This window comes from Erpetoichthys calabaricus, chromosome 12 (assembly GCF_900747795.2).
Source record: "Erpetoichthys calabaricus chromosome 12, fErpCal1.3, whole genome shotgun sequence".
NCBI classification, from domain to species: domain Eukaryota; kingdom Metazoa; phylum Chordata; class Cladistia; order Polypteriformes; family Polypteridae; genus Erpetoichthys; species Erpetoichthys calabaricus.
The window spans coordinates 137,287,448-137,302,392 of record NC_041405.2 but is presented as its reverse complement, the minus strand read 5'-3'; the positions used below and the strand labels follow the sequence as shown (position 1 = coordinate 137,302,392).

The 14,945-nt window shown below is 43.5% G+C and overlaps 1 protein-coding gene across 1 annotated transcript in view; it reads right to left on the bottom strand.

Annotated features, from left to right (window-relative positions):
* Positions 1–14,945, bottom strand: part of rgmd (RGM domain family, member D) — an 83,735-nt gene that overhangs the window by 11,985 nt on the left and 56,805 nt on the right. The window contains exon 4 of the mRNA XM_028816367.2: positions 227–726. Coding sequence (XP_028672200.1) covers positions 227–726 — 500 coding nt within the window. The remainder of the gene's footprint in view (positions 1–226; positions 727–14,945) is intronic.

The window sequence follows — 14,945 nt, the reverse complement described above, 5'->3', positions numbered from 1 at the left end:
CAGATTACGTAAATGAAGTCTACGACTGTAAATCACTGGAAAAGTCGTCTAACGTGACACTGCCTTTTGAAACACTCCAAGGTGGGCACAGAATACAAATGGACAAACATACACCCATTGTTTTCCAAACTCCATTTCTTTAAAACTGACTGGTTGTCTTCCTAGAATGCCAGCCACCGATTTCTTTTCATGTTTGGCTACCTTGCGTAACTTAAATATTTCTTACCTTGCTAGTAGCGGTGGCACTAGAACCCTGTACCACAGGTACATTGGTCACCTGCACGGAGAGGTACTGGTTGTCGATAAGAGGCCAGGCCCCTTCAACTTTACATGTCTGAAACTCATCCCGAAAGGTGCGCAAGTGAGGGTCTCCAAATAATCCACAGTGCACAAACTTCTTGGGTGACCCAGCGGCCCAGCGACTCTCGTAGTCACACAGCTCAGAAGCCGGTGGCTGGTTGGGGTTGGCAGCCTTGGCGGAGGCTGTTGGCCCATCATTGGAACAGTTGTGCTGGCTGAAGAGCTCCTTGATACGGAAGACGGCCGAGTGGTAGACAAGGTCCCCACGGCAGGCCCGCGCGGTCTTCTTGGTACACTGGGAGTAGGCCCTCAAGGCAATGCAGTAGTCCACGTCGGCTGGCTGCTCGTCTTGCAGGCCGGTGGTGGTCGAGGTTGAGGCCACGTATTCAGTATTGCAGCGGTGAATCCGGCACTGCTGGCAAAGCGCTGCAACAACAGGTAAAAAGAGAAAAGAAAGAAAGAATTATTAACTGGGGCACACGGAGTGGGACTTCCAATACAAGCTTTACGTCCCACAGGAAGAACAAGAGAATACCCAGCTGTGCCACAGATGTGCAGCAAGACGCCTGAGTGCAACTCAGTGGCCACAAGCACAGCTGACTCATCCACAATGCCCTGAAGAAAGAAACTGCTTCCTTAAAGGACACCATAAAACACCACTGGTGGGTCTCCAGTGCAGCAGTGGGCCGAGTCCCCTATACTGTGCCCTCAAGTCAACTACAAAACCTCAGTGTGGCCCTGGGCAACATCACGATTTACTCGCAGACGTAAACTACTGGCTTCAAACCACACAGACACAGTTAAGCCCAAACACACTTTATGCTCAATTAAGGGTTTTTTATTGAGCCCCAACACCTTCTTCACAAGAATAACAACAAAAATACACTAAGCACAATTTTCCTTCCACCTCCAAGAGTGTAGCACACTGAAACCCCCCACCCTCTGGCAGTCCCCAAAGACCCCAACAGGGTTGTGTTTCCAGACTCCATTTCCCATGCAACCCTGCGGGTGTCCTAATCAGATTTAGCTCTGAGGAACACTGCCATCTGCTGTATGGGGGAATGACCTGCTGCTGGTAAGCCTATTCTTCTTGTTCTTCCATTATGGCCCCCTGGCCGGGTATGAAGCCTTCCATTATCCCAGCTAGGATGCCTGTACTTCCTTCTTGGCACCCACGATTATATCACCCATGTGAAAAAGCAATTCCCCCTTAGTCACTTTCTCAACCAGTGAACCAAACGTACATGATAACGGGTTAAATTAGACTAGACCCAGCTTTGTTTGATTGCGGCCAACCCTATTAAACGTTCCAAATATCTCATCAGTAGAAGCTTCCCAATAATGTGAAGTTGGCTAAAAGGCCTCAACACGTAGCACACCATGCATTCATCAAAAGAAATTCCAGAAGACCCGAGAAATATACCAGTTGGGAATGGGTTATAAAGCAATCTTTAAAACTCTGGCATTCCAGCGAACCATCATCTCCAAATGGAGAAAACTTGAAAGTGTGGAAAATCTGCCCAGGAGAGGCCAGCCTAGTGAAACGACTCCAAGAGCACATAGAAAACTCATCCAGGAAGACCCCAAAAGAACATCAAAGGAACTTCAGGCCTCTCTCAGCACAGGTAATGTCATCATTCCTGATTCCACCACTGGGCAAAAATGGAAGGTGAAAACCACTGCTAGGCAAGAGGAACATAAAGGCTCATTGAACATTTGCCAAAAAAAGACATCGATTACTCCCAAAACGTTCAGCATAATGTTCTGTAGTCCGACGGGTCAAAAATGAAACTTTTTGGAGGTCCTTCTACATATGCAAACTCGTGCTGTAAAAAATCAAGGGGTAATAGAAACTATTGAAATTGTCAGAAAAAAAAATTGAAATGTCGAAATGTCAGGTAATTGAAAGGAACTACTCTGGGCGTCTCTCTCCTGGGAGGTTTCGTTTTGCCAACGTCCTCGCCTCGCTTGTGTATTAAGGGGCTAAACGAGCATTTCTTTCTTCTGAGGTTTCGTTTTGCTGATGTGCTCGCCCTGCTTGTGTTATTAGCGGCTAAGTGAGTTTCTGTTTTCTCGGAGGTGGAGCCCTTACCCCGACTCCAGCTCTCACTTCCGGACAGACAGACACACTTCCATGTGTAGACATTTATAGTATATATATATATATATATATATATATATATATATATATATATATATATATATATATATATATATATATATATATATATATATATCTGCGGTGGGTTGGCACCCTGCCCAGGATTGGTTCCTGCCTTGTGCCCTGTGTTGGCTGGGATTGGCTCCAGCAGACCCCCGTGACCCTGTGTTCGGATTCAGCGGGTTGGGAAATGGATGGATGGATGGATACATATATATATATATATATATTACCTGGTAGGTAACCACCCATACAATCAGATTGTGACACAGACTTCGAATGCCGTGAATATAATTACCCCGATCTACATGCTGTCAAATAAATGAACCACACGCCGTGGCGCAACATTAGGGGCATCGCCTCTGGCACTGACGTCCGAGGTTCGATTCCCGAGAGGGAGTGCAGTGGAGTGTGTACACCTAATGAGCCCAGAATGAGGGCGAAACACGTGTCGTGTACTCTTGGCATTTATTTGACAGTAAACTATTTCAACCATTCTATGATCTGCTCCTCACAAACTGAGGGCACCGTGGCGGATGTTAGCAGATTGCTGACCAACCACAAGCGTTACCTGGTAGGTAACCACCCATACAATCAGATTGTGACACAGACTTCGAATGCCGTGAATATATATATATGGAAGAGAAGGTCTGTGATACGGTTTGCATATTTGCAGTTGGAGATCCACAAAGGGAGAAAAAACGAATCACGTATCATAAAATAGTTTTATTCCTGAGCTTTCAACCCCTATCAGGGGTCTTCATCAGAGGATAATGCTTAGACTTACAAGAATCAAAGGCAATATATAGTAACACATTCAGTATGCGGGGGGGGGTGGAGGTGACTAAGTCAGTATGATCAAGGGGGGGGGGGGTTGTATAGTTTAATTAATGTGTATATGTCCTTCTTAAGTTGACATATGCTGGGTTTATGCCCAAGTGTCTGTTGATGGCGTTTTCATCTGATAGCCAAGACTCGGTCAACTCTCTGGCGCTTTTTGTACTGGCCTTAAATTTTACTTTTACGTTGTCCCAGTTGAATGTGTGTCCTGTCGATTTGGTATGTGCATATATCAAAGATAGTGCGTCCTTTCTTCTGACGGCGTTGCGATGTTCCTGTACACGTGTTGAGATTTTTTTTGACGTTTGTCCTATGTATACCGCTGAGCAAGAATTGCATGGAATACTATAAACTGCGTTTCGTGTTTCGGCTGTCGATTTCTTATTTTTAGCATTAAACAAAAGTAAAATTTAAGGCCAATACAAAAAGCGCCAGAGAGTTGGCCGAGTCTTGGCTATCAGACATAAACCACTTGGACATAAGCCCAGCATATGCCAACTTAAGAAGGACATATACACATTAATTAAACTATACAACCCCACCCCCCTTGATCATACTGACTTAGTCACCTCCACCCACCCCCCCCATACTGAATGTGTTACTATATATTGCCTTTGATTCTTGTAAGTCTAAGCATTATCCTCTGATGAAGACCCCTGATAGGGGTTGAAAGCTCAGGAATAAAACTATTTTATGATACGTGATTCGTTTTTTCTCCCTTTGTGGATCTCCAACTGCAAAATATATATATATATATATATATATATATATATATATATATATATATATATATATATATATATATATATATATATATATATATATATATATATACAAAAAACCCAATGTCCATCTGTCTGTCCGCTTAACGGATTTAGATTGTTTTTTTTTTTCATTATTATATTTCCAGGTGTGCTAATTGTTTAATGAATCCATTATTTACTAATCAGTGGGTCTGACACTAAAGTAGTTGCTGCCTTTGATGATTCAGTGTTGTTTGCCTGGGTGTCTGTTCTGCTCGTTTTTAATTGTCATTATTAAGATACAACGAAGGGATCAAACTGAACAGAGAAAGGTGAAAATATAATGAAATCAACAAAAAAGAGTTAAGCATTTAAATCTTTAGCAAAAGTAGAAATATTTCTAAATGTCTTATCAATTTAAAAATCATGCTGCTGTGCTTTCATAATGTAGAATAAGAGAAGAGAAAACAATACCAGCAAAATAAATGAGATTAGGGTTATCAGTGGTCACTGATTATGAATCTGGTTGAAGCAAAAACCTGAAGCCACAGTGGCCCCCCAGGACCGACTTTGAGAACCCCTGATCTAGTCTAGTCTAGTCCTGACTTGAACCCCAATTGAGATGTTGTGGTGGGCAGTCCATAGTCCAAAACCCTCCAATGTGGCCGAATTAAGACAATTCAGTTGAGGAGAGAGGGCCAAAATGTCTCCACAGCGATGCTAAGGACTGCTCTCCTGTTACCAGAAGTGTCTGATTGCAGTTGTTGTAGCTAATGGAGGCACAAGCAAGTATTAAGTTTAGGCAGGCAATTCCTCTTCTACAATACCAAAACAGGCGAGTTGGTGAACTTTTCCCCCTCAATAATACGAAAGTCCATTTTAAAACTGTGTATTGTTCTTACTCATGCTGTATTTTGTATTATACTACATTTGTTGGGAGATCAGAAACAATTACTTGTTATGAATAAGGAAAAATAGAACAAATCAAGAAGTGGTAAAAATACTTTTTCACAGCACCATAATGGTCATCTCCATTTAAAAAATACAATCTGCCCTCCAGACCCTCAAGATCCCCTCCCCCAATTCAACCATCCATTCCACAGAGTCCCAAAGCTTCTTCCCAGTTCAATGGAGGCCTTATGTCACCACCCGCATGTTGCTTGCCATTTGGGATGTTAGCTCCCTGTGTGCATCACCATGGAGTCTAAAGGCGGTCTAACTACAATACCTATGGCATAGGTCAGGTAATGCCCGTAATGTCAGTCACGAAACACCCTTTGAGTCGGATAACCCCCCCAACATATCCCTAATCTTAACCATAGTGTAACGGGGCCCTAATGTTAATCACAGTCTAATGCGATGGGTGTTTCGTGACTGGCATTGAGGGTGTTTTGTGATGTTGGGGCATTACGTGACTGACCTCACAGGTACTGCAGTCTGCAATTACACTCTGTTGAAGGCGGTCACTGCCTCATCTCCCAGTGTTAGCACATTTCACCCTCTTGAGGGAGTCGTGCACTTCCCTGCCAGGCTTCCTCTCACTCACTCACTGACTCCGACTCGAGGTGCACAGAGCCGCCTGTGTTGAGTTTTACTGCGTGCTCGATCAATTAAAAACTGCTGCTTTTTTAACACCTCCCCCTCTTGTCCCGCAGCAGCCTGTGCGAGGCCCCTTTCCTCCCAGGCCACAGGGTCAGAGTGTAGTGGCTGAAATGTGGAGTGAGTGCTTTTCTCCGCAATTGCCTGTTGATCAAATTCTTATTTTTTATTGCAACATTTGAACTCTTGGAAAGCATTTGTGGTGGGGGAGGTGTTGGGGGGGGTGCAGGGAGCGTAGGGCACTGTGGGGGTTGGGGGATTTGAATAATCATTCATCTTGACTCAGAGGCTCAATCCTTCATGGGTTCACAGCAGAGAGCTGTAAAAGCTTTAAAAAGGCACCCTTGTGTGCCCTCCGCCGCAGCCTGCGAATGCCACACTGAACTGGAGGAGTGGCAGAGGGGCCCTTATGTGGGTTCTGTTGTTTAAGAACTCCTCCGTGCAATACATGCGATAGTTCTCTTACCCGATTTAAGGGTTAAGTAAGCAACAAATGTACCCATAAATTTATCTAGATAATGCAAGGCTGCCCGTCTGCACTAAAAATTAAACAAACAAACAGCCACCAACACACCCTGCATAAGAAGGTGTAGCCTGGCATACACGTAAGAACTGGCCTCTCTCGGAGAACACAAGGAACAAGAAATGAGGCAAACGAGAGGAGGTCATTCAGTCCATCAAGCCCGTTTGTTCAGATAGCAGCTAAAGCCCACGTCACGTGATGCATCCTTTCTAGTGGTTTCCAGTCGTAGCCTTTACCTCCATAATGTTAGTGAGTCAGAGGAAGTCATGTCCAGCGACTCACTCCAACTGGTCTGCAACTCGCTCTGACAAAAGAATCATCCAGGTTTTTAGTCATAGCGGTTGACTCTGTGTGCAATATGGAAGTACAACTCCTAGAATGCATTGGCAAGGAGTAAGGAGCGCAGGTGTTCTGGACCTCACAAACAGAAGAGGAGCTTGTCTGTCTGATGTCTCGTGTTTTATGTACCACGTCGGAATGGAAAAGAGTTAAAGAAGGTGGAGATGCAACCAAACTCTTCGTACAGCGCCGACTCTGTCAGGCAGTCACAAAGTGGGGTGAGCACACAGTCGGAAGATGGGACATGCCCAATGATTTTCAGACGGTCATATTGACATGGTTCAGCATTGCGATCGGTTAATCTGACATACCAAGCAACTCAAAGTTGCGTAATGTGACATTGGCTTAAGGATGTCCCACTACCTCATCTAGATACTTCTTAAGGTTTGTCAAGATTTCTGCTTCCACTGCATGACTCAAGAGTTTCTTCCAGATTTCCACAACTGTCCCTGACCTCAGTCCTGAATGCCCTTCCCATTATTAATGTCCACCAATGGTAGAACACAAAGTAAAGTTCCTGTGGATTATAAGGAGTGTGGTGAAGACGACAAAAAAACAAGTTTTAGCTTCTGAACAAATGCAGGCCATCGGGAGTACCTTCCCCGTGATCATCCCCACCCCACCCCACCCCAAGTGCTTCCATGTTTGTTAAAACCCAAATATCCCCAAACTCAGCTTAATGTTTACAACCAAGGGGCTACTCAAAAAAGAACTTTAACCCTCCATTTCACATATTTATAGGTCTCGCTGTAGATTTCACTAGTCAGGTGACACCAGAGCACAGTGATGCTGTCTTGCGGATCCAGCAACCTGAGTCAAGTCCTGTGTGGGAGTCTCCACGGGTTTTTCTCAGAGTATCCCACATTTCCTCACATCAGAAAGCACCTGATAAGGTGCCACATGAGAGGTCGGGCATCAAGCTAAAAGAAGTAGGAGTTATGGGTGATGTTTGTACATGGGTGCAGAATTGACACAGGAAGTAGAGGGTGATGGTGCGAGGAACCCCATCAGAACTGGCTGACGTTAAGAGTGCTAGGGCTGCTGCTATTTTTAATATACAGGGTGGCCTGTATTTATGTATTTGATTGAAAAGGCAATATTGTCAGGAAACTACCAACGTTATTATTAAATAACATAATGGAACATGAACATTAAAAACCTTAAATGTTTTTCATCCCCTGTTCTCCATGGTGTGGTCCACCAATGCTCCGTCCAAAATGATACACGCCTGAAGAAGAGCCCAACTTTGAAAGGCATTCACCACAAGAGCTGTGTTGGCATTGGTACGCACACTCCTGGGCCTGCCTGCTCCCTTCGCTTGTTGAATTTTGTGTTTATTCTTGCGATGGTTAGCACACTAGGTCCACTGCCTCCAAACTCAACTGCCATTCTCTGTTTCACCAGTGCATAGTTGTTTGTTGTGGAGTATAAACACACACAATGTACTCGCTGCTCTAGCGACAATCAATTCACTGCCATTCTGTATCCGAACACAGCAGGGGTTGCCAAGTCCAGCACATCACTACTCCCATTCTCAGGCTACACATTGATGCTATATTCGATACTTTTTGCACAGTAGTTTAAATGCTACAGCCTGTGAAATGTATATAAATGATTTAGATAGGAATATAAGTAACAAGCTGGTTAAGTTTGTAGATGATAACAAGACAGGTGGATTAGCAGATAATTTGAAATCCATTATATCATCACAGAAGGACTTGGATAGCATATAGGCTTGGGCAGATTTGTGGTAGATAAAGTTTAATGTCAGTAAATGTAAAGTATTACACATAGGAAGTAAAAATTTTAGGTTTGAATACACAATGGGCGGTCAGAAAATCGAGAGTACACCTTATGAGAAGGATTTAGGAGTCATTGTGGACTCTACGCTATCGACTTCTCGACAGTGTTCTGAAGCCATTAAGAAGGCTAACAGAATGTCAGGTTATATAGCGCCTTGATGTGTGCAGTACAAGACCAAGGAGGTTCTGCTCAAGCTTTATAACACACTGGTGAGGCCTCATCTTGAGTACTGTGTGCAGTTTTGGTCTCCAGGCTACAAAAAGGACATAACAGCGCTAGAAAAGGTCCAGAGAAGAGCAACAGGACTGATTGCAGGGCTACAGGGGATGAATTATGAGGAAAGATTAATAAAGCTGAGCCTTTACAGTTTAAGCAAAAGAAGATTAAGAGGTGACATGATTGAAGTGTTTAAAATTATGAAGATAATTAGTCCACTGGATCGAGACTGTGACTTTAAAATTAGTTCATCAAGAACACAGGGACACAGTTGGAAACTTGTTAAGGGTAAATTTTGCACAAACATTAGCAAGTTTTTCTTTTTACAAAGAATGATAGACACTTGGGATGAGCGTCCTAGTAGTGTGGTAGACATTAAGACTTTAGGGATTTTCAAAACTCAACTGGATGTTTTTTTTGGAAGAAATAAGTGGATAAGACTCATGAGCTTTGTTGGGCTGAATGGCCTGTTCTCGTCTAGATTGTTCTAATGTTCTAATATACCAAATGTAGTGATGTGTGGGTAGGTGAGTTCTGCAATGCAGCACTTTCCTGCCTTGAACCCGATACTGCTGGGATAGATGTTGGCCCCATAATGCTGAACTGGATTAAGTAGATTTCAGGAACCTCTGTTGAATTTGGCCTCACAATCCTTGGATCTCAGATGAAGAGGGTTCCCTACAGCAGTGCTTCTCAAACTATGTTCTTCCAAGGCACCCCCTTAAGCCAAAACAAAGATCCTGATGCACCTCCCCTTCCTTTCACCTAATAAATTAATCTTACAGGAAAGCAAAATTATGAAGAAAATTCTTTAGGAGTGGCAATCAACCTTGGGTACCCTCCTGATGTAAAACTAATCCTATCCAAACAGGACTTTAAACACTCGATTCACTTTTGAGACTAAGCTCGGTTTTTAGCGAACTGAAAGACTAAAAGGAACTTTCCTCCATGAGAAAAGTAAAGGAACCACAAAGAAGAAAACAGGAGGCACTGCTAGGAAAGAAGATTAAAGCGGAGCTTAGGAACTCGAGGACCTTGTAAGATGGTCAGCTCCACTTTCAGCTCCAAAAACATATTTAGGAGCTACGGGTACAGCGTTTGAAAAGCACTGCCCTCCAGCACACATCGTGTGTGTGTGTGTGTGTGTGTGTGTGTGTGTGCGTGTGTGGGTGTGTGTGTGTGATGGACATGTTTGTGGTTTTGTGCTCTAACAGTCGATCCTGTGATGGGCTATACTCAGTCCAGAATGGGTTTTTGCCAGGACAGGGTTGAAGTTCTCCTGACCCGACTTTTAAGGGGATTTCTGAAACTGCATTGACATAAGGCAAGCAGTATGGTGTAGATTTAGAGAGGCCCAAAATGTACGTATGTAACTTTCCATGCAAAAGTCGGAATTTATAACTTAAAACCTGATGGGACTGCTTGTGGCCATTTACTGTCACTCTTACCAATGGGTATGCAACGTTTCAGAGAAAGTGAAGAGTGACAACACCTTTGATAAAGCAGGGAAATGAAGCCAGACCAGCTAAATGACGACTCACGTGTGTAATAATTCATATCCCCGAGCCGTTATTATAATCATAAACATTTTAACCCCTTAACCGCCCTCTGCCGGATATATCCGGCATCGTTGTTTTATTGCTAACGCCATACTGCCGGAATTATCCGGCACATTTTCCTGTGGTTATATGAATGCCTGGCAAGTAGTATAACTGACGGTTTGGCGTGGGTATTATTACTACGTTGTATTTCGACAAGTCTGTGGTTGTTTTGGCCGGTCATGTGACGTGATTCGCATGTAACAGCTGTGAATATGGCGAAACGTAAACTGACTTCAAGTGAGGCTTTGCAGGCGATTTTGGACAGTTCTGATCATGATTGTAGCAGTTCTGAAGAAGATTTTAGTGACAGTGATGAGCAGCAACGTGCGCTGCATAATACTGTGAATGAAGAGGCATCGGATGACGGCGCTGAGTGGGTGTATCCCCAGCATCTCAGCTGGGCTGCTGCCCGTGGTGAACTACCTTTTCTGCATTCGTTTGAGGGAACGTGTGGCTTTATTGTTGATGTAAACAATTACACTGCTGAGCAGTTTTATGAGCTGTTTGTGTCACCTGATTTGATCAGACATTTTGTTCATCAGACAAATCTGTATGCAGCACAGTTTATTGAGAAAAATCCCAATTTACCTCCACATTCCCGTGTTCGTGCTTGGTTTGACACTGATGAAAACGAAATGAAAAAATTCATTGGGATTTTGATGTTGATGGGAATAATCAGAAAACCAGATATTGAGATGTACTGGTCTACAGATCCTATGTATGCAACACCTATTTTTGCAGCTGACATGACACGTAACCGATTCTCTTTGCTGCTGAAATTCTTTTATTTGAATGACAACAGAAACGAGCCAGATAAGAAAGATCCAAACCGCGACCACTTGTTCAAGCTACGTCCTTTGATTGATCATTTATTTGAAGCATTTCAGTTGCCCTACATGCCAGGAACCGTCAGTTTGCAGTTGATGAAAGTTTATTGTCGTGGAAGGGCCGCTTACAGTTTCGACAGTATCTACCATTGAAAAGGGCACGGTTTGGTATCAAGATGTTTTGCTTAGCTGAGAATTCAGGTTACATTTATAGATTTCGTGTATACACTGGCAACTTGCACAACATTTAGTGGTCAATACTGCTTGAATAAATGTAAAAAATGTAAAAAAAGTAAAAAAACGAAAATTGTTCAGATTTCGCCTGGCGTGGGGAATATTTAGGGAGTTGGCGGTTAAAGGGTTAAACAATAAAAACAATGAATATGATGTACAAGCTGTATTTCAGTTCCCTTTGAAGAGGGCCAATGCTGCGTATTTGCCCTGGCGAACTTTTTTGGTTTTTCGTCATTTTATATCGGCTTCCTGTTGTCAATTCTCAAGGAACTGGCCGACAAGTCAGGAATATCTCAGCCAGGCTTCACTCCATCATGCCTGCTGGGCTGGAAGCCATTAAGCGACTGGCGAGGCATTACATCCAGTTTTTGTATGGTGTAGGTGCACATACAATAAATAAATAACCTGTCTTTGCCAACATGAAGAGTCAATTTGCAGCAGTGTCTGGTTCTCCAAACGTAATTAGAGCAATTCACTGCACTCATATTTGGGACACCTTAGCTATTAGTTAAACAAACGGACTTGACAGACTGAATGGTCCTCTTGTTTGTTCTTATGTATATTGCAGTAAGGGTACCTAGCGAGAATGACGCTGCTTTTGTTAACTGTAAGCTGTGACATTTCATTAACACACAAGTCATCTATGATACTAAGATGAGACTGACAAATATCATGGCTCTTTGGCTTCATTTATTTTGAGGCAAAGTAGCTTTGACAGACGTGATGGTGCTGTATGTGGCTTGTTGGTGAGATAACTGGTTGAACCCACAGTGTTTCATATGTCCTGTGCTATTCAATTTAACAGCAGTCACATCATTACATTTGTCAGATGACAGTGTCAACCCGCTCAAATGCTGACACCTTATGCCTTTCCCTAACCGCTAGTGCACCAAGGAGATGTGCTATAATGCCAACCGTGATCTTGTGCTCTCAGTTGCCAACTACAGTATAGGACTTGATGCATCACGTGGGGGGCTTGTTCTGCCAGCCAAAGAAGCTCTGCATATGTATGAGGCTAATTAGCATAGTTCATATATGGTTATTACAGGGTGACAGCCTGGCGGGGTTGGAGGTGTGTCCAAGTATGTACATTTACATGATGACTGTGATTTGTAAAGGTAAATTGTGTAGATATGTGTTTATGCCAAGTTTTGTAAACTGGATTATTTTTGGCATACACATTTTCCTGTTTGGCATACGTTTATTTTTAAGCTCAATTCTACCCAAAGTTTTATAAACAAGACCACTAAAGGCTTCCAGTTCAATACCCACCTCTACCGACGTAACCTGCCTGGACTCCAACTAGAGAAAGTCTGCAAGCAGCTGTGGCATATCCGGAATAAAGGCTTCAGCCAAATACACAGCAGTAATAAAATAAGCACAAGCACAGCTTGACAGCACAGCAGCTCCATGATGCCAACAGAGCCAACGGATTAATCAACACATTTTTATCTCATGTATCACCTTTCATGATTAATGTTGCCAACTCACAAATCCAGTATCCCCGATTAAAATCCCACACCCAGTTATTGTCTTTGTGAGGTCTACATGTTCTCCCCATGTCTTCTCTCCACATCCCAAAAACCTGCAGGTTCAGTTACTTGGCAATTTAAACAAAGCCCTGTGTCAATGTGGGTGGGTAGAGGCAATTCCTGACTTGAACCTGATGCTGCCAGGATAAACCCCAGCCCCTCGCCCTCCTCAAGAAAATCAAACAACTGCTTTTCTTTATACAGTAAAAAGAAAATTGATAATGATAAAGCACATTGCACGCGTGACAGCGCTCTATGACCATTCATGAGGTTCACCATCTCAAAATTTCTTAACAGGTACAGCACAAATGACTCCATTTCAGGTCAGTTAATTCTGAGGGAGGATGGGTTAAGCGACTTGTTCTCGTAACATGTGGACAGCAAAAGATAAAAGTCTTATTTTATACTGCGTATTTTATTTAGGTCACATCTGGAGGCCAGCATAACCTAGCTGAGATACATATCAGACCAGATGCAAGGTCACAGTCAAGGATGGGGCTTGAATGTGAACCCTTAACATCCTGAGCCACAAGGAGGCGCTGTTTCAAGCAGCTTGGACCAATCAGTTATAACACCTCTCCCACACTGCATCATGGGTAATTAAAAACAGTAGGTGGACACAAGACTGGTTGGCCACATCCATGGATGCATAAAGGATAAATAATAAAAGTTCTAGGGCTGAAGCAAGAGAGGTGTGGACTGGAGTTAAGTGCCACAGCCAAGTAATCACAGAAATGTTGCTGCTGACATTTTTCACGTTGCCAGTGGGATAAACTGCATGCAGATTTTGTGAAAAGCTTTCTAATGATGTCATTTACAAAAATCTTAAGAAACTAACCTAAGATTGTCAAACCAGCTTTCAAAATATTGGGAAAGCTAGCGCCAGTTTCAGCAGCATGAGGCACCAATGGATGAAATGTCAGTCTTTGGCTGTACCCCACATGCAGGTGACCAGCTTAGAGGTTTCAATTTACTTAACACACAAATCTTTAGGATGATATTAATAATACATTTTATTTATATAGCACCTTTCACATAAGGAAGGAAAACTCACACAGACACAGAGAGAACATGCAAATGCCACACAAAGGGTGAGTGGGCACTGGACCTATGAGGGCACATCACTAACTTCCTTCACTCAAAGAATATGGTGGCCATCTCAGCTCACACTGCCCAATAAATTAGCTCAAGGTGTTTAAGCATGAGGAGTTAATGCAAGTCTTTCTTACATTCTGCCACCAGCACCAGGGGCATGACAGAAGAAGGACCCCCCTCCTCCCCCTTCCCCAAAGTGAAAGTGCTTAAAAGGGACACCGTGCTAAGCCCCAAGGTTTATATTTAGCAGTTCCTGTGTGTCACGCTGATGCTTGGGTTGCCACCTTTCAGGAGCTGCTGAGGCACACGGTCGGAGATCTGTAATTACAGGCCGCTGATACAATCGTGAAGCCCCCCCCCCACCACCTCAAGGGGAAAGTACAGTTTGGGGTGTGGTGGAAATAGTAGGCCCTGAGGCCAAAAACAATCAGCCCTCTATTAGCAGGACGGGTACGACTCTGCTATGCCAAGGAAGGTTCACATGAAGACAGTGGTGGGGAGAAGGCAGCGGGATAGGGAAGATGACGGGTGTGCTTGAACTCTGAACACTTTAAATTGTAAAACCAATGGGCAGAAAACAGAAACGACTCCTTTCTGAAGTTTATTTACCCCCACAAAGAGTCTGTGTAAGCCCGAGATGCTCTGGTGGGTTAGTCTCAGTGGTCCTAGTGGGAGTAAGCAGGGGTAGATAATAGAGGAATACATTTTATACTGGACTCTGGACAGACTCATTTACTGGGCAGCACAACACAACCAACATATGGGTATGAGGGCACCACAGCTAAGCATGGTGAATGGCAGTGACAGTCAGTACTTAAATGAACCCACTCTGGTAGATGGCTCTGCTGGGACCTGTGGGGACATTCACTCCAAGTAATAAAAAACAAGTTAATGCCCAGACACTGCTTGGAGTCTGCATGTTCTCTATGTGTGTATATGGGACCTTCCTGAGGTACAAAAGTTTTCCGTTCAAATCAGAAACACACACCTTAAGGCCAATTAAGAGCAGTGGGTGTGTGGCCAATGTGTGCCCACTGATATACTGGCCTCCCATCCAGGGCTTGTTCCTGCCTTGTACATGAAGCTATCAGGACAGCCAGTGGTCTCTAGTGATCCTGAACTGGATCATCAG